This window comes from Chelmon rostratus, chromosome 13, assembly GCF_017976325.1.
Source record: "Chelmon rostratus isolate fCheRos1 chromosome 13, fCheRos1.pri, whole genome shotgun sequence".
Taxonomy (NCBI): Eukaryota; Metazoa; Chordata; class Actinopteri; order Chaetodontiformes; family Chaetodontidae; genus Chelmon; species Chelmon rostratus.
Window position 1 is genome coordinate 8,082,774 of NC_055670.1, and position 23,261 is coordinate 8,106,034.

The window sequence follows — 23,261 nt, forward strand, 5'->3', positions numbered from 1 at the left end:
TCTAAGTTCTTGACCCTGGAACAGCAGTTGACAAAACAATGTCGTCACAAGGTCCATTTAGTTCCTGTTCTGGAGCTCTCAATCATATTCTATGATCTTCATAAGCAGATGGAGTATGCCCAGTTAAAGGTGCCCTGTCCTGTTTGCATTCAGTGTTTTTTTAACAGAACTCACCGTGTGCATCCTCGAAGCATCACGTTGTCTCCACTTGAAGGGAAACCTGTGAGGGTGGCTGACTTCTTACACACTGGTCCACTACAGAGGACACTTCATCATGTTCAATATGTCCAAAGACATGTCTGTCTATCCATAGACATGGTTTCCATAGTTTGTCTTATGCTTATAAGATTCAAAGAGAGACAAACAGCAAACATACAGTACACCGGTCGGGCTGGGGCGCCCTGAAGAGGGTGGTGTCAGTGGTCTGGGTGGAGAGGCAGGGTCCGGGTCTTCAGATGGTGCTTGGTGCCTGAACAGTTGTTTAGTGCTGCTGCGTCCTCCTGGAATGATTGGTTGGTTGAGTCTCTAACCACTGATTTCTCTGGAGACTTTTCGTAAATGTTAGTATTTATTACTTCGGTCTGTTAACAAACGAGGACGGGGCGAGCTCCACCACTTAATGAACCGATTGAATATAGGAGATTACTACAGGTGCTCAGGAAGACTTTGTAAAACTCTTGTCTGTAAACAGTTCTTTTGCAAATGATTGTTCTTTTTGTTTAGTGTCAACTTTTTCGGAATCAGTGTTGCAAAATTATGGAAATATAGAAGCTTGTTTTACTGTATTTACATAATTGATGAAGTAAGCACAATGAGCGCTACGAAGAGCTCAGTGCTGTTATAATGTTGAGACCATATTTAAGCCAGCTGACTGTATTCTTTGAATACAGCCTAATGTTGGTGGATCAAAACTCATTTGGATCGGAGTATTTCTGAATTAAAACCCCCACTGAAAGTTTATGAGGATATATTTGACATTCAAAATGAGAGCAAAAGTTGAAAACACTATTCTTGAGAGGCCATAAAAAAAGGACGAGGTCGTTTCCATTTTTCTTGGGCTGAAAATGCAAGCAAGAGGAAAACTGCACAACACGGGATATGACGAAACGTCAGCGGGACGAGGTCAACAATCGCAGTGGAGAATCCAACTACCGGACCTGTGTGTGCACAAGAATGACTGCGGTGTTTGGAAAACAATCAAATGACAGATGCGAAGAGTACATTCACAATTTTTTATTACCAGTATAAGATCACATGTCTAAAACAATAATTTTAATTTCAAGACAGGTGACCAGTAAAGCAAAGTAGACAAAGCATTTGCCATACAGAAGCCAAACTAAAGGACAGTACTGTCAACACCAGTTTACTCCTTTCAGAACTTACTGGAGGACTCTCTCAACAAATGAGGTTAAAATAGCTGTACTGAAGTGAAACACGTTTTACTCGTCCGGCTGGATTTTCCAATAAAGACAACAGGAAAATGATTAAAACCAGAGCATTGAGACACAACCTTCACTTTAGAGCTGCTGGCACTGCAACCATTTAATGCACTGCACAAATTATGAGACATAATCAGGAGATATGTTGCTGTACCATTGAGATGCTAACGGACATGAGCACAGACTCTAAGCACAGGAATCTACTTCAGTGATAAGAGACCAACACGATCAACAGACGATGTTAGTTCAAGCGTCTGCACTTCCTGCACTAATCTGACAGTTTTAGTCTACATGGCTGTTATTACATGAAATGTCTGAGATGACATGAATAACAGGGATGAAGTTTGGAAAAAAGCTCTAGATCTGCATCATCTTCAGATCCTATTGACATGCAGTGTAGTCCAAAGGTTTTTCCACCAGATAACTCATTTAGCTTTTTAGGAATATAAACATTTTGTCAATTTAAGTTGTCAACACAATTATGTAGCTTTTAATGATATATATATATATATTGACATACTAAGTCAAAAGGTTTAATTTTTTGAGCAATTTCTCCTTCTAGCTGCTTCTGCTGATTTTTACAGCCTCGTATTCTGGCTTTTGTTGTTGTTGTTGTTGTTGTTGTTGTTGAGCCACCTTTCTGCCAGAAAGTGGATGATCTTTCACACAGTGTAAGACACAAACTGTGGCATTCCTCTGCAGAGAGAGTGCCGGGTTTGATTCACTGACTGGAATGTAACTTCAGGTTCTGCTCTGGATTAATATTACTTGCTAAATCCTGTGTTAAATGATTGTAATAGTGGACTTTCTGGACCACCTGCATGCAACAAAATCAGAGTGACCGAGGTGGAAGTGTCAAAACCATAAAAGTCTAATCTTCTGCTGGTCAGCTTGCTGGTTATAACGACTGCTTGTTTTGCATAACTGATTAACACGAGTTCATTACAAAAGCAAAGTCCATATCAATAAATTACACAGCTTATCTTCTCTAGTGACTACAGTATGAAAAAGATCCATCTAGTAAAGGATAACTCGCACTCTGGTTTTATAAAAGACATGAGCCGTTGGTTAAGGAAACTTCAAACCCTGACAGAGGGCGAAATAAAGAAATAAGTACATTTCTATCCATAATAATCAAACACACAGCGTTTTATATACAGATGCATTTGACTTCCTTCTTAAAGGAAAAAAGTTTGTTTCACTCATCTGACTTGCCAAATCTCTCTCAACTGAAATGAACGGATGTTTCGGACAGGAGCACTAGCTGTATCTGCAACGACAGGGTTCGTAATGACAAGATGAGTATTGCTTCCCCTCCTGTATGTCCGATGTGGTAACGCGATACAGAGCAAACGTGGGCTAACAGAGGGCAGATATTCATGACAGGTTTAGAGCTTGAACAGGCAAATAGCAGAAGATACAAATGAAACCTATTTAGGAAATATCATTTAATGCACCTGAGAAACACAAAGGGTGAGTTCTGCATTCCCAGCGTGAATTGTAAGCTAATAGCCGCAGAGACTAGCCTATAGAATCGTTATGAAGCAATCTGATCATGAAGGTTAGATACTCACCCAGATCCACCTCCAAATTCAGACATTTCTGTGCACTATCTATATTTACATAGAATTATTTCTGATTTATTTTTTCAAAAATCAGTATTTCTTCAATATACTGTCCTTGAGATCTGACTCAACAGAACCCCAAGCACAATCTAAATAATTATCATTAAATCTGGGTCCAACTAAGAAAAATTGGAGCATTATAAAGATTGTTTCCTTGCTTTCATTAGGACAGCAGGAGGAGTTTTTCCTGACTGTCATTTGGTGTTCATCTAAGGTGCTTACGAAATCTATGACTGTACAGAAACTGACTTTGTACAAAACCGAGAAATTACGTTGTCAAGCCAACTGATGTGTGATGCGAGAAAGAAAATAAATCTGCATAACCTGGAGAAAATAAAAGCCTATGACATCGATCAACACTGTACACCTTCATGTCACAAAGACAGACACTTGTATACACATTTCTGTTTCTCTCCTGGCCAACTAACATCTTCCACAATCACAGGTTCTCTTCTGATGCATGGCGAGGAGGAAAAGCAATATGTCGTCAACTCTACTGCTGTTATTTATGTTTAAATTAGATTAAAATTAGGTGTAGGACCCAGCCACTCTTCTGCAAAATTAAGTGAATCTCCCACCCCCACCCTGACTACCCCTGACAGAACACCTTCTGCCACAAACTATATACAAATAACATTGCAGCCATTTGGAAACCTCCAATGCCGTATTTTGTTAGAGTGCAGAGCTGCTATCTCAGACAGGATTTAAGTAGGCCAAGTGGTAGTGTAACGACATGCAATTGTGCACCTAATCGCCACAACGTAAAAAAAAAACATTAAAACACGCACTCAAATTTACAGACACACCCGCACGCACACTCACACAGACATTTCTCATAATACAGATTATCATAACTAGGCTACAATGTCCATATAACTCTACTTGCAGTTATAAAAACATTGCTTTTTAGTCAAATAATTCCACCTGCACTGGTGTGCGTGCTGATTGTCCAATACGTGAAGAAGCCAGCCTGTCGAGGTCTTTCTCCAGATTAGGCACAGCACGATTCAACGGTCTATTCTGAAGCTAACTGGCAAACATCTGTGTGGTATTTGCATGCCATGATAACACTGAATAGCCGTCAGATGCTTACATCCCTGCCCTGCCCAGCACACAGGAGTTCAGCAAGTTTATGCTCTTCATGTTGGCACCCCGTATTCCACTACAGCCGAGCACTTTCAGGCTTTTCAATGCAAATGTGGAGGCCATGAATTCTCCACACCACAAACTTGACGTACTGAACTCTGTGTGCCTCTTTGGCTTCACTTTACCAAGTCGGCATCATGTCTGGGAACCAGACACGGCCCAGGTGCTTAGAAACCTCCCAGTGGATCTCATCCAGGGAGTATTTGTGATCTGGAATCAGCACCTCCTCCATGATGGACAGCTGGGAAAGCCTCCGGCCGCACATCTTGACAAACTCCACAAACGCGCTACAGGAAACCTCGCACTCACCCAGGCCGATGGCTGACAGCTGGGTGCAGTGCTTCGCGATGCGGATCAGCTCCTCATCCAGGGGGCGCAGGCCGTTGGCGCACACCACCAGCTCCACCAGCCGAGGGCAGTGGAGGCCAACGCGGCCCAAGACCTCCTTACTGACTGAGCGACCAAAGTAGAGGTGCGTGACAGGGATCTCCTCGTTGAAGAAAGGGCCGAACTCGTCCTCATAGAGGAAGAAGTACATGACCAGGTTGAATTTTGGCGAGTGTCGCACCATGGCATCCCAGCTGCTCTTCTTGATGGTGTGGAAGTGCTGGCCGGGGTTCTCACTCACCACGTCGATCCGCAAGTGTTCCAGGTGGACGTGTTTCTCTGAGGAGAGGGCCAGCAGGAGTTCATCACTCAAGAGGTGGTAGTTAAGGGCTAGCTCTCTCAGCCCATGACACTGGTCTGCCACACACAGGATCCCTGCAAATATGGACAGATTATTTGTTTTTGTTCTAAATCCAACTCAGCATGAAGTTCATTTTTAATTTTCAAAAAAGGGTAAAGAATTCCTGAAAACATGACAATTTGGAGGAGGACACATATTGGACATTGCTCATAAGCAATAAAAACTATGTATTTGCAAGACGAGGAGCGTTTTGTTCATTATCGTAGCTAACAATTAAAAACAGTTCCAGGAAAATGTGTGCAAGAAAGAGAAACAGGATAACCACATAAAAGTTCATTCATAATACATCATGCTACGTCTGGCAGTACACTACCTGAAATGACAATGCTGTATGAGGGCAGACAAGAAAATTACAGGCTCCAAGTAAACCACTGACTGAATGGAAACACTTACAGCCTTATGACTCAAAAGAGGAAGTCAAAACCATTTGACTGAAAGGCTAACACAGGCATTGCTTGAAAATACTTGGCACTGAATATTATCCAACAACCACAATAAAAACCAAAGAAAACAAACATACACAAAAACCATGACAAGGCTGCTTTCTCTCATCTTAAGAACTGAAAACTCCTACAAGAGTGTTTGCGGCCACTTTACCTGCCGGGGAGACGTGAGGGCAGCTGCTCATCTTCAGCAGTTTCAGGGTGTCACTGTTGTTTGCCACCAGCACTTTCAGTGACGGATCATCCACTGGCGTGTCGTCAATCTTGAGCGAAGACAATGATTTGGAGTTGACGAACACCACAGTCAGAGCCGAGATGAAATGAGACTGTGGGAGGACAAAGACAGCACGATGAATTAGAACACTGTCAGAGCCTGAGAGGACCTTTAAGAAGTCGCTATCAAGACAGCAGGTCTCAGCTTTTGGTGGCATCATCTAAATAATATATATTTAGAATGATGGTGGCCCATATGAACTGTGCATTATCACATATCATACATTTTTGGTTGTAGTCACATAGAAATACACACAGATTGGTGCCATGGATTTTAGCAAAAATAAGTTGCTCAGATTCACTAGTTATCCAAAGTACAATTAACAATAACAGACTAACGTTAATACATTGAAATTACAACATTTAGAGCATTTACACGTTAATGTATTCCAAGGTTAAAAATAGGGACATTTATTTTTTTCATGCAAACCTGTCCAGTCTGTAATTCATGGCCAGTATAAAGACAAGACATTTCTGCTCTGGAGATGTGGCAAACACGTTATACAAGGTGAGAATACAGTACTACATGGTGTTGTACCCACTGTGTGGGTGCACCTGCTGTCGCACCCTCTGCCTCCTCAGGCTTGGCCAACAACTACTAACTGGACAATTCCTCTCCAGCCTTGGTGCATCTCATCGTGGCTTAAGTGGGATTAGTGCATGATCTACCTTAAACTCAGTTGTGCCTGGATTACAACACATACTGAATGTAAACATTTGGACAATGGGTTCCTCAAGCATTGGCTGCCTGATAAATAACTGACAAAAGACTATCTGGCTCACTACTACTTGATTCCTGGGATTATCAGAAAAACCTACCAAACATTTTATTGGACAATGGCAGAAATTTGATGTTGACCTACAGCTAGTTGCCTTTGTATTAGGTACACCTAGCTAAAACTGATGTAGTCTAATATATCAGCACTGCAATAAATTCTAGCTACATAAAAGCTTTAAGTCAGTTTTGGTTACAGCTATTTTAGAGAGGAGCTAATTTAACTCTCTAGTAACTTTGAAGCCTGTTGTTTGTGATACTGTTAAACTGTACTGCATTATACTGAAAGGTGTTTCTAATATTTAGTCTACAAGGTAGACAACACAAAATCATCTGCTGTCGTTATCATATTTGTGACTGTGTTCAAATCTCCAATTGTTTCAAAACATAAAAACAGCAGTCCCCTTTGTTTACATCTCCTTCTGTTTGATTGGAATATGGATTTAAAGGGGCTAAGCAGTATAGACACTGGCCTTTCCAGCTGTATCTTTGAAGTTTATGAATTAAGCATTTTGATTTAAGTCACAACTGCAACTGCAACACCTTCAATCCCAAAACAACAGTCGTTTTTTGTTAGTCCAACAATCAGTCAACAAACTTCTGCAACTGAACAGAAAAACGTCTGCATAGAATGACTGAGAAAAGGCAAGCACAACACTTTCACTGTCTCCTTCCTGCAGCAAAAGCTAATACTTCTTGTGCATGCAAAGGTTCTGCAGGTTTCTGCTGACATTAAAAAGAGATTCTTCGAAACCCGGATATGGAGAATGTGGGGACACAAAGTAGACGTAGACGTTTGTGTGAAAGTTTCAAGTTTCAATGATAACAACTGATGACAGCTTCCCAAGACAGCACGATTTTCAAGAGTTCATAGAAAGAATCTCAGAGTGCACTCAGAGAGACAAAATAAAGCTCAAAAACAACATCCTGTGTCCTTCAGAGGACTTGAAATTGATTGCATTCCTGTCCTTTGCCACGCATGAGAACAAACACTGCTTTTCAGCTCAATCCTCAGATGAAAAGAGACTAGAAAAACTATGCTGCTGACCAATTACTGACATCCTCAGTTTCAGCTTTAAGGACAGCACCATGGACAGACAATAGCAATACATAATAAAACAAAATTGTTAAGTGAAATTCCTTTGATTTTCCTTGTACATCTGACGAACAGAATACTATAAAGACCAAGATCCCTCGTGTTCATGTGAACTATACCTTTGGAACCTCCATGAAACTGGGCCTGGCTGTAGAGATGAGACCCAAGGTCTTCAGTGAGCAATTCACCAGCTGGGAAAGAATGTCACATGCTGCCTCTGCAGACTCTGTACTGCTGTCCACCTGCCAAGCATAAACAAAGACTGAGTGTCACTTCAGGAAGATATAACCATTTTTAGCCAAATGGTGCTAGCGCTTAAGCCCAGAATCAGGGTGCACATTTTGACACAGACTCAAGCGCCTTTCCACGCTTACCTTGAAGCTGACATACTGCAGGTGGTTGGAGTGCCTCTTTATGATCTGTTTGATGAGGTCTGGATGTGTGGCTTTCAGGTAAGAGCTGGCAGGCTGGTTAAGCTCAAACTCAAAACATCTCCACAACTCGGGCATGTGGAAAGCCTGGTTCCACCCGCGGCACACCTGAGAGGCATAAGCCCGATCCAGCAGTGGAAGGTACTGGAAGATATGCAGCAGCAGCTCCTGAGGCAGTCGTGCCCAGTCACTGGCACGTGACCCACTGGCCACCACTGCCTCCGGATCCTCGCTCGTCTGCTTCCGCACCTTCTTGCAAATCTCTGGTGGACTGCTACTGGGGGAGCCGTTGCTGCCCTCCTCTCCTCCTTTCATCCTCTTCATCCTAAGCAATGGCGGTAACAACCTTGTTATAGTCCAGCATGGCGAAACACACAGATATTTAACTACACAGCTCAATTATACTAATTAACTGACTATGAATCAAATCACTAACTTAAATATCTAATATAAATGTACGGCATGCTTTCAAATATAACTTTGAATGTAGATGTATGTGTGCTCTTCCTGCATTTTTAAATTGTAATATAGTGCAGCATCAGGGGTTTGACTGAACTTATCCATTTAATATTTGTTTGTTTCTTGCTGTGATTGTTTTCCTTGAGCTCGCATGTGTTCATCTCTTTTGGTTCTGTGTACGTGCATTTAAAAAAGAAACCAGGATATGACCAATATAACAGAGGTGTAAACTGATTGAATGTTCCTCATCTCAGTAAAAATATAGATGTTAATTACGCAGTGATGATAATGCTAATTTTGGAAGAAACGTGTCGGTTATGATATGACGTTAAGCTATATTAGCTGGAGGCCAGGCTGAAGCAGGTGGCCATCCATATACTCATGTTATGCGCAATATTAATAGCTCACTGTGCAACTTACCAAGTTGCAACAACGCTCAGGTTAAATTGAGCGAACAAGACATGATTTACATTACTCGGTAAGTCACTGTGACAACGCAAGGTAACTTAAGGCTAGCTAGGTTAGCTGGCTAGACTTCGCGTGACACGAGTAAACACAGAATTCAACAGCAGCAATCACGCAAACTCGTGATAGGACTCTGCCTCCAAATAGTATCTTGCCCATGCAGTTAAAATACAGGTCTTTATTCACAGAATGGCCCACTGCGCATTCCATTGTGGGATATTTGCTAATTCAACCACAACACAGCTAGCCAAGATTGACCACCCATCGTACCTTGTTTACACTCAGCTAGCCGACTAGCCGTTAGCAGGAAAATCCGACAACTGCTTTGACACTTCAGCCCGGGCCCACGCTGGAAAAGCTCATTCGCACCAACCAAATAACACGCATCGGAGAGCAATAACTAAGCCGTTTGACGATAGAGAAGAGGTAAGAGACGTTTTAAATGAAGACACGGCCAGAACCTAGTATCTCCACTTGGATGACCCAATTCCTTCGCGGGAGTTACGGTTCCCCTAAACCTGAAATGGCGAATTGTTGTTGTGACAGCAGCGGTGCACCATGGGAAATGCAATGCGAAATGGCTGTTGATAAGATCGTCTGAATTCGGCAGATGACTCACTCGAAGGGCAAAAAACATACACATATCCTGTCTTGTTTTTGCTAAAGCGACTTCAACATTTCACTTCAAGAAGAACAAGTAAGTAGAGAAAGTGACACCTGACTGAATTAGTTTTGTAGAGTGCCACCAAGAAATAAATGTCAGAGTAATGCATCCTCGTATTTTTACAGTCTCTGCTGAGATGCACCAGAGTTTCAGACTTTTTATTTTTGTATTTACAGAAATGATGTACACATGAAAAATTGAAGCCTTCAGCTGGGTCTGGTACCTCCATGTCTTCAATATGAACAAATCGGAGATTGAATGGAACTGTCACCACTCAATAAAATAAATGACACATGTATACTTTGCGAAACAGAGAACCTGGTTTATTACCATTCAACTCCATCCACCACAGATATTACAGAGCAGATTCACAAGTATTAAGCTTTTTTTATATATAACAGCAGCTGCTTTTTTTCCACACTCTGTTCCCCTGACCCCCAATCCCCCTGCCTCCTACTAGGGAAAAGCATTACAGGTGCACAATTTTATTTGGTGTGAAGACTGGCCCCACAAATCATTCAGCTGTAATCAGTCTCACTGCGAGGTTTTTTGTTTGTTTTTGTATTACTGTAGGATTTGGTACTTTTTTTTTGACAGAGCTACAAGTAGGATTTACATCCAGCTTCATTCACTGCAGGCGCCAGGCTCCTCCTTCTCATTCCCAGACAACAGAAGAGATCTGACATTTAGAAGAGGGGGAATTACGACTGTCTACTGTATAAAAATGTACAGTGGCTTTATTGACATACATTCCATAGGTTAAACAGCTGCAAAATAGGAGGCACACCCAGTATTGCACTTCATTAAAAGTTCTGGCTCAAAACATAACCCAGAATATCAAACAAAACTGAAGTGAAGAGTAGCAACTTCGGAATACAGCTATTTTGAATAGTATCATTATATACAAGATTAGATAAATCGTACACTATTTTCCTCCCAAACATAATATTCTTAACAGTCTTATCCACCAACTCATCTTTTTTTTTGTCCGTCAACCCATGATGCACTTGACAGTGGAGAATACTGTACAAGATTACGAAAAAAAGTTTACATACAACAATGTTTTAAATTTATAGTTAGGAAGCTGGAAATACGGCCTGTTCCTTTTTTTTTTTAAACCCACGCTGATCCACAGTTGCCTTTAAGCAAATTTATTTCATATTCAATGTTTAATCTGTTACACTTCAGTGATCAGGAGGTGTGCAACGTCTATAGAAGCCGAGGGAATACAACGGCCGCATGCAAACACGTCACAAGTTATTTTCTTTTTTTTTTTCTTCTTTTTTAAAACTCTATTGTTCTTTTCCCCCCGTTCAGGTTACTCTGAATCCCAAGGAGTCGCAGCTCGTGTTGGTGGCAGAGCCTGGATACTGATGTTGGTAGAAGAGCAGACCTGAGGACTCTTGACGTAGAGCAGAAACCTGGTCCAGTGTCCAGGAGACTTGACAATGCAAGAGCCGAGTTTCACGGCTGGGCTTCAGCAGCAGCCAGAAATCACAGTAGACGAACTGGTTTTCAGTAAAAGTCTTGTTGTTTAGAAGGTGTGGGCATTTCTGCACACCCCACAGCCCAGTGCGAACTCCTCCCCCGTTGGGGGGTGAACCACATGTAAAGGGCACTCCGTACCCTCCAGCTGCTTGCCTTTGGGCCCTGTGATGGAAAGAGAAAAGACAACATGTTGCTTATTTTTTCTTAGTTATTTTTGTCTGGTATTTCCTGTCAGCCATGTACACTCTGAATAATTCAACATTTTCCATAAGAGTGCAGTCAACAGATTCGCTAAACACCTGCAGGACAATGGGGGAGTTCCTCCTTGGGGACACTGGTCATCCTCTGGAAGTCGTCATGGCAGGCGTTGCAGAAGTGTGTGGTGCCAAAGCAGAAGAAAACAGCCACAGAGCAGCAGTACCGGCACTTATACTCCAGGAAGTCTGTGCCATGCTTGGAGCACATCTGGTGAAAAACACATACTAATTATAGCTGTTGTGCAGCAGTGACTCAGGGCTAAACATTGTAAAGAGGAGGAAGAGGAAGAAAAAAGGAAGAGGGGGAATACAAATACAAATACAGGAGGGTCCATCGGCAGAGCTGTCTGGAGAAAACAATAAAACTGAACCTCTAAGCACAATGGCCTGAGTAGGTATAAGATGCTCATTCTGCATCACCTGGGTCTTGTATTCACAACCTTTGCCACCCATGACACGTTGTGGTCATGCTGAGCTACCGAGAGAAATGTGGTCTATTAAGTAAGATGCCCACGTGATGAGATTTATGCTGGTGAAATTACACACACCTTAAAAAAAAAGCATTGCATCAGACATAATGATGGCATGCACTTTAATTTATGGGTGAATGGTTTATGTGAAGAGAGACTCCAACATTCACAAAGAAAAAGAAACTAAAGGGAACTAAAGAACAAGATGAAGAAATAGTAGCACTGTAGCTGCAATCAATTGTGGATAGGTTGATCTGATATCGCTCAAAACTGTACTAAGCAACCAACTGACTGACAGAAACTGCAACACATTTGTATTCCCACTGACCACAACAGGTTACATGATAGAACTCAAAATACTGTTAAAAATTCTGTTTTGAGATACAATTCTCAAGTTTCTCACACAACATCTACCATGAAATCACTTCTTTTCCTGAACACTGAAGATTTATTGAGCGAGAATTGGCAGTTTGCAGTTTTTACAGTAAACCATTCTGATGCACCGTGGGGTCAATTTCTGATAATTCACAAATCTGGCCAGATGGTTGATGGAGGACAGTCTGAAGATGAGAGTGTGGGAGGAGACAGTTTTACAGTTTTTGAGAAAACCAGAGTGATGGACTTCATAATACCTGCCAGCTCAGAGCATCTGAGTTTGGCCTAGGACTGGCCCTATGTGCAAACTTTGTTTAGGCATGGGAAGGGAGATTTATTAATAATAATCATTTACCCACCTGAGCCCTGGAGACATCCGAACACGCTCCACAGATCAGCTCGCTGGGGTCGTAGTCATCTCCCTGTCCTGCCTCCGCATCGCAGCGAGCCTCTCCCCCAAAATAGGCCTGGAAATACAGCCAGCCATTAATTCTCATACCTCTAAATGACATCATTTAAAAAAAAAACAAAAAACTTTATAGTTTGTATGGTACCTTCTTGCACTTGTAGCAGACATAGTATGCATATCTGTTCATGGCAAAGCCTGCAGGGTCGTTGTGGAAACGTGCTCCTGGTGTAGTTATCGCCTCACTCTTATGTAGACCCTCATACTCCAGCCTCATCAGAGCCTTTCTCCTCACATCCTCATAGAGCTCTTTAATTGGGTCGAGCAGGTCCTTGATCACAGAGTGATTGATTTTGTTCTGGAGGCAAACAATGACACAAACAGACCAGCCCATGTTCATAAAGAAAGTTCTGTGTAATTGCTGATAGTGTCAATGTCTATGGCATGTCACAAAGAAGACAGCAGTCATAGTCAGCCTGCTGGGTTAATCTCTTCAGTTAGAGAGGCTCACGTTAACAGCTTACCTTACAAATGGGACATAACATGAACCCAAATGTGATTCGGGGCCCGAGCCAGCGATTTTCAAGCACACGACGAGTACACTGAAGGTGGAACACATGAGTGCAGTCCAGCTGAAGACGCAACAAAGAGTTAAACATTAAATGAGAAGAAATTGAAGGGAAACTCTTTCACCAATTGGTCAAACTGATAGTTAGAGCTACCTGTACTGCAGGAGCAGCAGAGAGCGCCTCTGTGAAGCAGATCATACACATGTCATCTGCATCCTGTTTCAGACAGCCAGTGTTCTTGTCACAGCCATGCAGACATGGAAGGCAGCTGTCCTCATTCTTGACTCCTCCACAGGGGTGTCCACAAGGATGAGTTTTACTGCAGGCCAGTTTAGCGTACTCCTGAGGGAGACAACATGAGAAACTGGTGAGGCCGAGGAGCCACAGTAAAATATACACTTTGCTGCATAACTCTACATTGCTCAATATGTGCCTTGGGTATGTATATGTGTAAGCAAACAACGGCACATCTATGCAGCATAGCTAAAGCGTGCTGCTAGCTGGCTAAGCTTAGCTTATCTTAGCTTCTAGTAGAAAGCAATCGTTAGTTGTGCAACTTGAACCGTTGAGCACTGTTTGTCATAATACAGAACGTATCATGGATCATGGATCACATTAGCTAGTTTAGTGTTTGGCAAGCTAGCCAACTAGCATATCCATTCAGATAGCATTCTGCCATTGTACTACAGCAATGTTAGCGAGCAAGAAAGCTACGATTAGCTAGCTAGCTGTAACTCCGTAAAGCTAGCTGATAACGTAATTTGCAAATGGCAAGAAATTACCAGCCAGGTCAGCCATGGCAGTCTGGATGAATTAGCTGATGTTATCCACTCGATAATATTTTGCTATATGAGCGTGCTCAGAATTTGTCCAAATTAGCAAGCAAGCTTGTGTTAGCTAACATTAGTCAGCTAAAACAACAATATCACAATATATTTGCTTTGCAGTAATGGTAGCTTTGGCTTTAGACTTTGTGTTGGACTCTGTGGTGTAGTGGATGCCATACAAAGAACTGCTTCACATTCTTATATATTGCACATTTAATTAATGTGATTGTTTTCGTTGTACGTACTGTGAAATGTAAAAAAATTAATACTTTTTTAAAGATTGTTTTTGGCTTCAACCAGGTAAACACAATGTTAATGAACTACCCAGATGACAAGACAGCCAGATAATAAGTGTGCAAGTCTTCTTGTTAACAGCTGATTAATAGTTGATGTTCAGTACCTGGCAGTCTGGGTCTGAGCAGACACTGCCCACTGCCGACAGCTCTGTTCCATTCCTCGTACCACAGAACCTGCAGGCATCTGAGCTGCTGGAGGCTGGTTTACCTGTACAAAAAATAAGACATGTCGGGGTAGAAATATAAGATAAAGTCATAGTCAAGAAAAAGCACAGTGGTATGCTCTGTTGCTATATTACCTGTGTGCTCTCTGAACTCCACCATAGCCTTCATAGTCTTAGAGTCTGCCAGAGCCATGAGCCAGAAGAGCTTGGTCCTCCCACAGCCTTCATGGAGATCCACCTTTATGGCCTCCTCTTCCTCCTTGAACACCTGAAAACAGCCATAAAGGTAAGTTTAAACTCTTGCTCATTCTACTCCATATTCCTTTAATAAACTGTTTCATATTATCCAACTAAAGAGCAGTTAACACTGCTGGAAGAACCACAATGCTAACAAAATGGGAGGTGGGCTGACTAACACCAACCTGTCTCTGGTGAGAGCGTGTGCGTCGGTGCAGGTGGAGGAAGCGGTCACAGTCGGTGCATAGGTTGCCACACATGTTGCACAGGATGATGGCTGCCGTCTCACCATCGTCATGGTTGTCACACATGGGCTGTGGCGAGAAGAGGAGGAAATCAGTTTGTTGTTCTTCTGATTATCTGTCACTTATTTTCACACACTGTAGCTCTTCGCCTTTTATATCTCTCTTACCATCTGCTTCTGCTGTCCATCTTTGCCCATCCAGCGACCAGAGGACAACCTGTCAACATGGTCCTGGTCCAGCACACACAGCGAAGCTAAGGCCAGCCACAGCTATGGGACAGAAGGGGATATGACATCAGATTAATTAATATCAGGTATTTGTAAATATAGATACATGCTGTGCGTACGATGGCATTTGAGTCCTTACCCTTGTGGTGGCGATACAGCGCACAGGAGACCGATGCTCCTCCTCCATTTTGGTCAGGGCTATGATGGTCTCAGCTATTGCATTTTTGGTGACTCTGGACCAAGCATCTGACAGGTGGCCCTAAAAATGGCAAATTAATGTCTTAGAGGTGCTTTCCCCAGTGCAACAATACACGAAACATGACATTTTTGACAAACAAAATTAACATACCAACATGTCAAAAGATGGTTCCATATCAAAATTAGGCTCGAAGGGAGCTAAAAGGAAAGATAGAATGAAACAATAGGAAACTTACAGCTGCCATGTCTTTAACCAGCTTTATGATGATCTCTGCTATCTGAGGAGGAGTGGAGCCTTTCATCCACCAGTGGCTCTCCCCTCTGCGGATGTAGCTGAGCATGACAGAAAAAGGGGCAATAAGTAAGAAATTCAAAGGCAAATGCCATTTACTGTATCTAAAAAAAAAACAAGTCTCATATAGTAATATCTTGTTTATCCAAATTTTGGAGGCCTAGCAGAAACTAACTCACCTGGAGTTGAAGATCATGGGCAGCGTGACAGTGGTGACCCCTTTGCCGGCAGCCATGCCGGCAGTGCCAGAGATGGTGGTGCCTTTGGCTTTCAGCTGCACAGTGAGGGCTTTTGCGATGCAGCCCAGGAACATGTCAAGGATGCAGAGCTTGTTCCAGTCACCCTTTTCTGTGGAGTGGATGATGTCGCTGATGTCTGCTGGCGGCAGAGCCTTCACTCCAATGATGCTGGCAAGTCGCACTGGTGTAACCTCTGGAAGGACGCGCCGAAGCAGTGACGTGACCTGAGGTGAGGGTTAGTGGTTATCAGATCAGATAGCAAACAAGACATACTTGTGCAGTGTCATGTTTACTAACTTCAAACCACACATTTATTTCAATGATCAACAACCGAGTTAGATCAATATCACATAAAAATGTATAAAAATGGTCACCACACCCATATATGCATATATAGGCTGATGCTCTCTATAATGGCAGGTGTTACTCTCTTCAACTACTGCATGCTGATTTTAAAAACCCTTGCATTTATCACAGCCATAAAAGTTTAAACATAATTGGCATTCCCCATGTTAGCAGTCTATGCAAACAGATGAAGAGTTATACACCTACACAGCAGTATAATGCTTATTTCATAACATAAGATAATGTGCTATAAAGAACAGACAATCTATAAAAACATTTTTTTACCTTTAAACACTAAAATGCACATGACAGAATCTCTAGTTGTGTGTACCCTCGCCCACCTGTCTCTGTACTCTCGGGGAAGCCGTGTGCAGCAGAGAAAATAAGTCTTGCATGAGTGTTAGCTGCTGAGCTAGGTACTGGCGGCCCACATTGGAGCCACTCAGAGCCAGAACCATGGACAGGAGCTCAAAGCAGTAGGCATCTGAGGAGGCATCATCGTCACTGGGCTGCGAGTTAGCGTTCTCTTTGCTGGAGATGGCGTGCTCCCACTCCTCCCTCACACGTGTGGCCTCCATACGAATGGCCTGGACTATGTGCGCACACACCTGGTAATAAATACACCCATTAGGTCAGAGGGCTGAGAGTGTAATAACTCATTCTGTTGAATGATTTGAGGAACTGACTATTTACCTGCTTCTGGAGGTTGGTCAGCTTGCTCCTGCTAAAAATGATTCCCACCATGTGCTCTTTAAGGTCTGCATCAGACGGAGCCTATTTGTGAAACATGAAAAGATGTAAAATATCAGGTTGAAGGTTAACAAATCAGATAAACTGCCCATTAGTCACAATGTGACAATACAGACCTTGTCTTCTCCCTCAGGTGAGGAAAGGAGGTTTTTCTCCTCCTGTTCTGGAGTTGGCTCTGCATCTCCACAGATGAGTTTTCCAAAGACCTAAATGTACACAACAAAGTAGAAACAAAACAAAATTTCCAAGAGGCTCCAGCTATTTGCACCAAACATGTGCATTAAGGTTTCAAACAGACAGTACAGTACAATAATAGAAAAAGAACTTTTGAAGCAGTTAGACAGACCTGTGAGGTGATGAGGCGAAACACTCGTAGAGTCTCAGCCTCACAGTTCTTTTGCTGGGCCATGCTGGCTGAGATCTGTCCGAGGATCTTGATGCTCTCGCCCTCTTTCCAACCGAGGACCTTCACCTGGCGTACCCTCAGGGTGTTCTCTGGGCCTTTCAGTTCCACCTTGATCACATGATGATCCCCTCCAGGAAGCTCGCTCGTCACCCAGCCCATGTGACGTGAGTCCAGGTCAACCTTGGATGAAAAGGCATCAGGATACTCACACTGTTCTGCCATGTGTGCATGTAAATCTGTAGTGTATTGTAATTCTAGATCAACCAAGGTGCCCCTCATAAAAACAACCCATTGAACATCCCACATATTACACTGGTTACACTTTACATTACTACCAAAGAAACTGACCATACCTGCTTGATTCTGCAGAGGTCCTCTATTGCTTTTCCACACAGGAATGTCACTGATGTCACTTTGTTCTGCGGATATAAAACCAGACATCCCTTATACATACATATCATCATGGCCTTAATTATGCATTTATTCTACAAGATGCAGCATTTTATCCCTCAAACACATAAATGTCTGGTTTACAGTTGCTTCCTTACCCCGATGTCTCTGGAGTTGTCCACATGAACAGACACATTGGAGGCATTAATGCCTTTCACACAGCTGATGGTAATGCTCTTGGTTTTGTTCTTGTCCTCATCTCCAGACTCCCAGAAGGTCTCTGTGGAGCCGTCAGTTAGGCTGCCAATCATGGCTGGACGACTGGACGTCTTGATGTCTACTACACTCGTGAGATCCTTCAGACAGGTCACCAGGCAGAGATCCTAACATCGCACACAGATATGTCAGCGCCAGGTTAGTGCATGTCATAATCACAGATGCATAACAAACAATGGGACCGTTATTGCCGGTTCAATCTGTGTTGACCAAGAGAAGGCAGATCCAATGTGTAAGTAAATCAGTGGCCTTTTTCTTGCCTGGCTCATTGCTTCATAGCCTGACTGCACACTGATGTTGAAGCTCTCCTCGCTGTCTCCATCATCTGACTTGGACAAGATATTGTTGATGTGATGGAAAACATTGCTCTGGTGGAGGAACTGATGGTCGGACTGCTTGAACTTGAGACTCCAGCATCTAGAAGAATAAGTCGAAAAGTTACTTTCCCATAATGTGCACAAGAAGCTCAGAACTGAAAATAGACGCAGTGATAATTCCAAGTATCATATTACTGTTGACAAGTAACATCACAGTGCACAAAACTAGCTTGTGACAGGTTGTTGCCTCTCTTATCTTTTTGCAAGTTTGCATTTTCCTTTAATTAAGTAAACACATCAAAGCTCTTCCCTACAATGTAGAAAGAAGCCAGGATCAAGGCCATGATCTGTGAATCAGAATAATTTGAAGTCGAACCATTTGAAAATGTAGGTTTTTGGGTTGGTATCATTCTCCAGTCATTCAGAAACCGTACCTAAGCGCCATCTGCTGAAGTGAGCTGCCACTAGGGAGTGACATCATGAGGTCAGAGATGGTCTGAAGGAGGCGGTGGAAGGTGTGGGGGAGTGGATGAGCTGCCTCCCCAGCAATAACAATGTCTGACAGAGGATGTTCACAAACGCCAAGGTCTCTTTCCTGTAGGGCGAAGAGAGTAGATGTTTATAATCAGAAGATGCAACAAATTTCTGCATAATTTCTGACATTTAACAAATCATTACCTGTTCCACGATTTCTTTGTTCCCCTTGTTCTCATCATCTTCCTCGTCCTCAGGTTCAAAAGGTGATGGGGTAAGAGATGCTACAAAATGCCAAAGGATGTCGTGCAGGGAGGTGGTCTGGATCACATTGCACAGCAGCCAGTTGAATGCCTGACAGTGACATCAAGAGAAAACCATACTAATGAGTCTTATTACTATACACAAACAGTACTAAAGTGCAGCTTCAGTCTATTAGCTAATTAACCATATAACTGCTTAACGATCAATTTCAAGCCAACTAACTGCCTTTAACCCTGAGTTACACAATAAAAGTAGTAATAATTTCTGAAAGACTGAGTTCAGAGATTCAGAGAGATATTGCAGCTGAAACATCTGTACCTCCATGGCAAACACCCTGCAGGCAGACTTCCTCAGTGCATGCCTCATGGCCACCTCCAGGCCCTCTAGGTCATGGTGCTGGATAACAAAAGCCAGGACAGGCCACTGGAAGTTCCTCTCCCCCTTACTGAGGGAGCCATGGGCTGAGATCAGCCTGGATAGCTCAGGAGATGGGTGCCGCAACAGGGATGATCCCACCTCTGTATGGGGGACAGAGCACGTTGAAGTTACAGATGATGCATCATTTTTCCTTGAGTACCAGTAATCACTTCTCAAATGATTACGTGTTATTACCTGCATCACCACTATGGACCCTGCGTCTGGGCACAGCTTTGACCCGGGCTGGAGAAGGTGAGTGCTGCTTGTCATACTCAGACGCTACGACTGAGTAAGACCTCTGAAACACTGTTCGCTTCGCCGTGTCGCTGTCTGTGATTGGACTGGTCTCAAGACTAAAAGAGAGCAGATACGTATCAACCATTCAGAGTTTAAATAAAGGGCTAGAAGAAGTGTTTTTTTCTGTAGGAAACTACTTAGATAACTACATAACACCGTTTAATTTGTATTGCTTGACAGAAACACCTAAATTGGTCCTAACCAGAGAATGCGGCAGCCATGCTCTTTTGTACTGTAATAGATGAGACTGGTCATAATAAAAAAGGCCTAACAATTAAGGCACTTTTTCTGAAAAAAATGCTTGCTGTCAAACTATGCAGGGTACAGGGGTGACAGTGGGTATATGGGTGGTATATCTGGAGGTCTGCTCTAAACATTTGTTCATGAGTATGGGAAAATGACTTAATATCATGTTTGAATGCCTATGACAAAATCTATAATAATAAGCGACAGCTACAATTAAATAAGCAGGATAATAAGGGAAGTAGGAAGCAATTAAAAACATGTGTTACCTGGGAGGCATTGATTTCATGTTGCTCTCTGGTTCCTCAAACACATTAGGACAGGCGTCAGGTGTGACTGAAATGTAGGGCGCGGGTACAGATGTTGAGCGCAAATACCTCATCTCATCTTGGAAGAGGTTATCATCTGGGTAGGCCCCAAAGTTCTCAGTGTGTTGCCTGAGGGATGAGAGTAGAGTGGGAGAGACTCAAATCATTAAACAAGCACATGTTACTGTGGGGGTTTCTTTTCTGTAAAAGAAAACCTGTTATTAACTGAGCTGCTAGCTACCTAGCTAGTGTCTGAAGGTAGAGGCAGCCCATTTTATTGGGGAGTTCGTCTGACACTCCCTCCTTGAGGCTGGGAAGCAGCTGGGAGTGCAGGGGCCGGGGAGGGTGATGGCACAGCATGCTGGGCTCTGCAGCACTGCTGAGGGACAGCAGGAACAAAGCGTTCGCCCGGATCACCTGGTGGGCCTCCATAGTGGGCAGCGCCCTTGGGGTCTTCACCTGCAGAGGTTTCTTCCTGGATTGCTTCACCTGGCAAAGAACATGCAGACCGCTGTTGATACAAGTCTGAGAAGTCCGTATGATGCAAAATTCTGACAATGTCACACGGACATTCATTCAAGCACTTAAAGCCTGCAGCATTAGGCTACCTTTTCCCTAGCAGCCGTCTGTTTCTCTCTCAGGTATTTTTCCCGACAGCGATCACACACCAGGTACCAGGTGCTGCCTCCTATGCCTCCATCTCCACAGTTCCCAGCCCAACCACCACAGAAGTGGCCAATGCTGTTGTAGCCCTGGCCTCCAGCATAGCGGCCACAACCTACCAAGGAGGGATGTTACAGTACATTTTGATACAAATTCTAAGTCACTTTAATCAAAACATTTCTGTGAATACAACATGCAAAGAAATATTTAAATGACTCATGCCTTTATTAAAAATTACAAAACCCTTCCCAGAACCTCCAGTATTCTTACCTGGGTGAGCCTGTCTCATATGGTAGGTGACAGGGTAAGGGTGAGATTCCCCACACAGTTCACAGATGGTGTCTTTCTCCGGTCCACCCATGGCGAGCTGTGCCATCTCTCCAAACAGATTGCCTCTTGGGCGCACCTCAGCCTTCTCCCTTTTCTTCTTCTCCTTCTTTGACTTTTTACTGTCTTTCTCATGTTCCTTCTTTTTCAGGATGGCACTGGACCCAGGGCTGGGGAAGATCATGTTCTGAGTGGCTGCCTTGATGGTGGCCATAGAAATGTCCTCCCAGAATGCCACCAGATGTTGTAATGTTAACGGCAAGATTGACTTCGCCCTCAAAGAGGGATGAGAAGTTGTCTCATAGGAAATGGCATCTCCTTTGCCGTCCTCACACTTCTCTGGCAGCGGGGGTTCTTTCAGCATGGACAGCACCTTATTTTTGTTGATGCTTCCCATTTTGGAGATGTCTGGGCCATGTGGAGCAATATTAAACATGTTAAGTGCAGAGGAAATCTCTAAGGAGTGGCGGTTCTTTAACTTGCTCTCCTTCTCCTCAGCACCCTGTCCTCCCAGGGAGCTGCGGATGGGGGCGTGCTCTTTGGTTAAGTCTGGGTTGAACTTGAGGAAGGAGGAGCAGGCCATTGCATCGTGGACAATACCCTCATGCCACAGGAATGCTGCAAAGACTGCCCGTGCACATTCAGCCACAGAGGGTGACATGGCCTGTTTGGCAGGCTCTGTGACCCTTGATGTACTCTCACCTTTAAACAGAGGCCCAGATTTGTCCTTCTTAGGGCGCGTGTGTCGACTGGAGGGTTTGCGACTGACTTTGGGTGAAGAGCGGCTCTCCAGCTCCTCTTTGACAGGGGCTTTGCCAATGCTAAAGTGCACCTTGCATGATCCCTCCTCAGCATTACGGAGCTCAACATTCTCATCATTGGCATCCTCGTTGGAGAGGAGAGCACTGGAGGTGCACACCTCAACCACTTCACTGTGGAGGTTCTCTTGGGTCACATGAGGAGAAGGAACACGGTTCTCTGTATTACTGATGACTCCTTTGTTTGGATCTTTAGGAGACAGTTTGGGTTTGGGAGAGGTGGACCTGCCCCTAAGTGGCTCTGTAAGTGGAACCTTCTTCTTTCTAAGCGTGTCTGGGTCCAAAGTGTATGAATCTGATTTGGACCTCTCTCTGGGAGGGTCTAGCCGGGCTTTGGAGGAAGGGCTAACTTTAGGTGGGAGGTTCTTGTCATGGTGAGTTGAAGAGGAGAGCTGGGAGGAGGAGGTGCTGGAGGGACTCGACCTGCCTGAAGAGGATACGCCTTTTTGTTTTGGGGAGGAGGAGCGAGAGCCAGGGTTCGGGGACTCAGCCCGAAGTCCTGGGGTTCTCCCATCTGCCTTTAGGGCCTGCAGAGTGTTGTGATTGGGCGAGTGAGAGCGGCTGTGAGAGTCAGACCTCAGTTTGCCCGTGTCTGAGCGCAGGATGAGGGCCTCACTGGCTGAGAGTCCACCCTCCCCTGTCTTGATCCTGCTCTGTTCCAACGAACGGCTTCCGCGACTCTCCTGCTTGGGCGAGCGATTCTCCTGCCGGTGTTTGGAGGCTGGGGACATGGGGCGTGCACCGGACATCAGGTTCCCTCGCTCACCTAAATGTTAACAATTCAAACACAGTTACACTACAAAAGTGGACTAAATCATTGGAGAGAGTGTAACAATTAAACTCTAAGGGCAACGCTTAAGACCTGAGTGAAAAAAAAATGTAATGTTGAAAATAAGGTAAAATGAAATGAAGGGCAGAAAGAGAGACAATGCAAGTCCCAAAAGTGAAAGATGTTGTACCTTGTAAAGCAAATATGAAAGCAGTGAGTGATATTTTTACTTTACTAGCTGGGTGTTTTCCCACAGCTTGTCTGTCTATTACTGTAGGAGACAAACTCTGGTATGGATGAAGATGGCTTGTGGACCATGAAAGAGCTGATGAAAGTTGGATTC

At 43.6% G+C, this 23,261-nt stretch overlaps 2 protein-coding genes across 12 annotated transcripts in view; both read right to left on the bottom strand.

The window, feature by feature from the left end:
• Positions 1-1,218: 1,218 nt before the first annotated feature.
• fbxl3a (F-box and leucine-rich repeat protein 3a) lies at positions 1,219-9,428 on the bottom strand. Its single transcript, XM_041951514.1, has 5 exons — positions 9,171-9,428; positions 7,920-8,301; positions 7,665-7,787; positions 5,556-5,727; positions 1,219-4,972 (listed from the first exon to the last, which is right to left on the bottom strand). The coding sequence occupies exons 2-5, from the start codon at positions 8,298-8,300 to the stop codon at positions 4,332-4,334; spliced, it is 1,317 nt and encodes a 438-aa protein (XP_041807448.1). The 5' UTR covers position 8,301; positions 9,171-9,428; the 3' UTR covers positions 1,219-4,331.
• Positions 9,429-10,602: 1,174 nt separating this feature from the next.
• Positions 10,603-23,261, bottom strand: part of mycbp2 (MYC binding protein 2) — a 63,589-nt gene continuing 50,930 nt past the window's right edge. For all 11 annotated transcript variants that reach the window (XM_041951358.1, XM_041951354.1, XM_041951356.1 and 8 more), the window contains 28 exons: positions 21,275-22,915; positions 20,950-21,119; positions 20,583-20,830; positions 20,303-20,470; positions 19,689-19,846; positions 19,395-19,594; positions 19,017-19,166; positions 18,773-18,933; positions 18,282-18,438; positions 17,904-18,128; positions 17,709-17,774; positions 17,296-17,535; positions 17,066-17,155; positions 16,893-16,973; positions 16,541-16,807; positions 15,795-16,078; positions 15,560-15,656; positions 15,265-15,384; positions 15,066-15,167; positions 14,839-14,967; positions 14,552-14,684; positions 14,357-14,460; positions 13,283-13,471; positions 13,085-13,192; positions 12,709-12,918; positions 12,514-12,621; positions 11,352-11,517; positions 10,603-11,214 (listed from right to left, as the gene is read on the bottom strand). In XM_041951358.1, the coding sequence (XP_041807292.1) occupies positions 11,099-11,214; positions 11,352-11,517; positions 12,514-12,621; positions 12,709-12,918; positions 13,085-13,192; positions 13,283-13,471; positions 14,357-14,460; positions 14,552-14,684; positions 14,839-14,967; positions 15,066-15,167; positions 15,265-15,384; positions 15,560-15,656; positions 15,795-16,078; positions 16,541-16,807; positions 16,893-16,973; positions 17,066-17,155; positions 17,296-17,535; positions 17,709-17,774; positions 17,904-18,128; positions 18,282-18,438; positions 18,773-18,933; positions 19,017-19,166; positions 19,395-19,594; positions 19,689-19,846; positions 20,303-20,470; positions 20,583-20,830; positions 20,950-21,119; positions 21,275-22,915 (5,888 nt within the window). In that variant the 3' untranslated portion in view covers positions 10,603-11,098. The remainder of the gene's footprint in view (positions 11,215-11,351; positions 11,518-12,513; positions 12,622-12,708; positions 12,919-13,084; positions 13,193-13,282; positions 13,472-14,356; positions 14,461-14,551; positions 14,685-14,838; positions 14,968-15,065; positions 15,168-15,264; positions 15,385-15,559; positions 15,657-15,794; positions 16,079-16,540; positions 16,808-16,892; positions 16,974-17,065; positions 17,156-17,295; positions 17,536-17,708; positions 17,775-17,903; positions 18,129-18,281; positions 18,439-18,772; positions 18,934-19,016; positions 19,167-19,394; positions 19,595-19,688; positions 19,847-20,302; positions 20,471-20,582; positions 20,831-20,949; positions 21,120-21,274; positions 22,916-23,261) is intronic.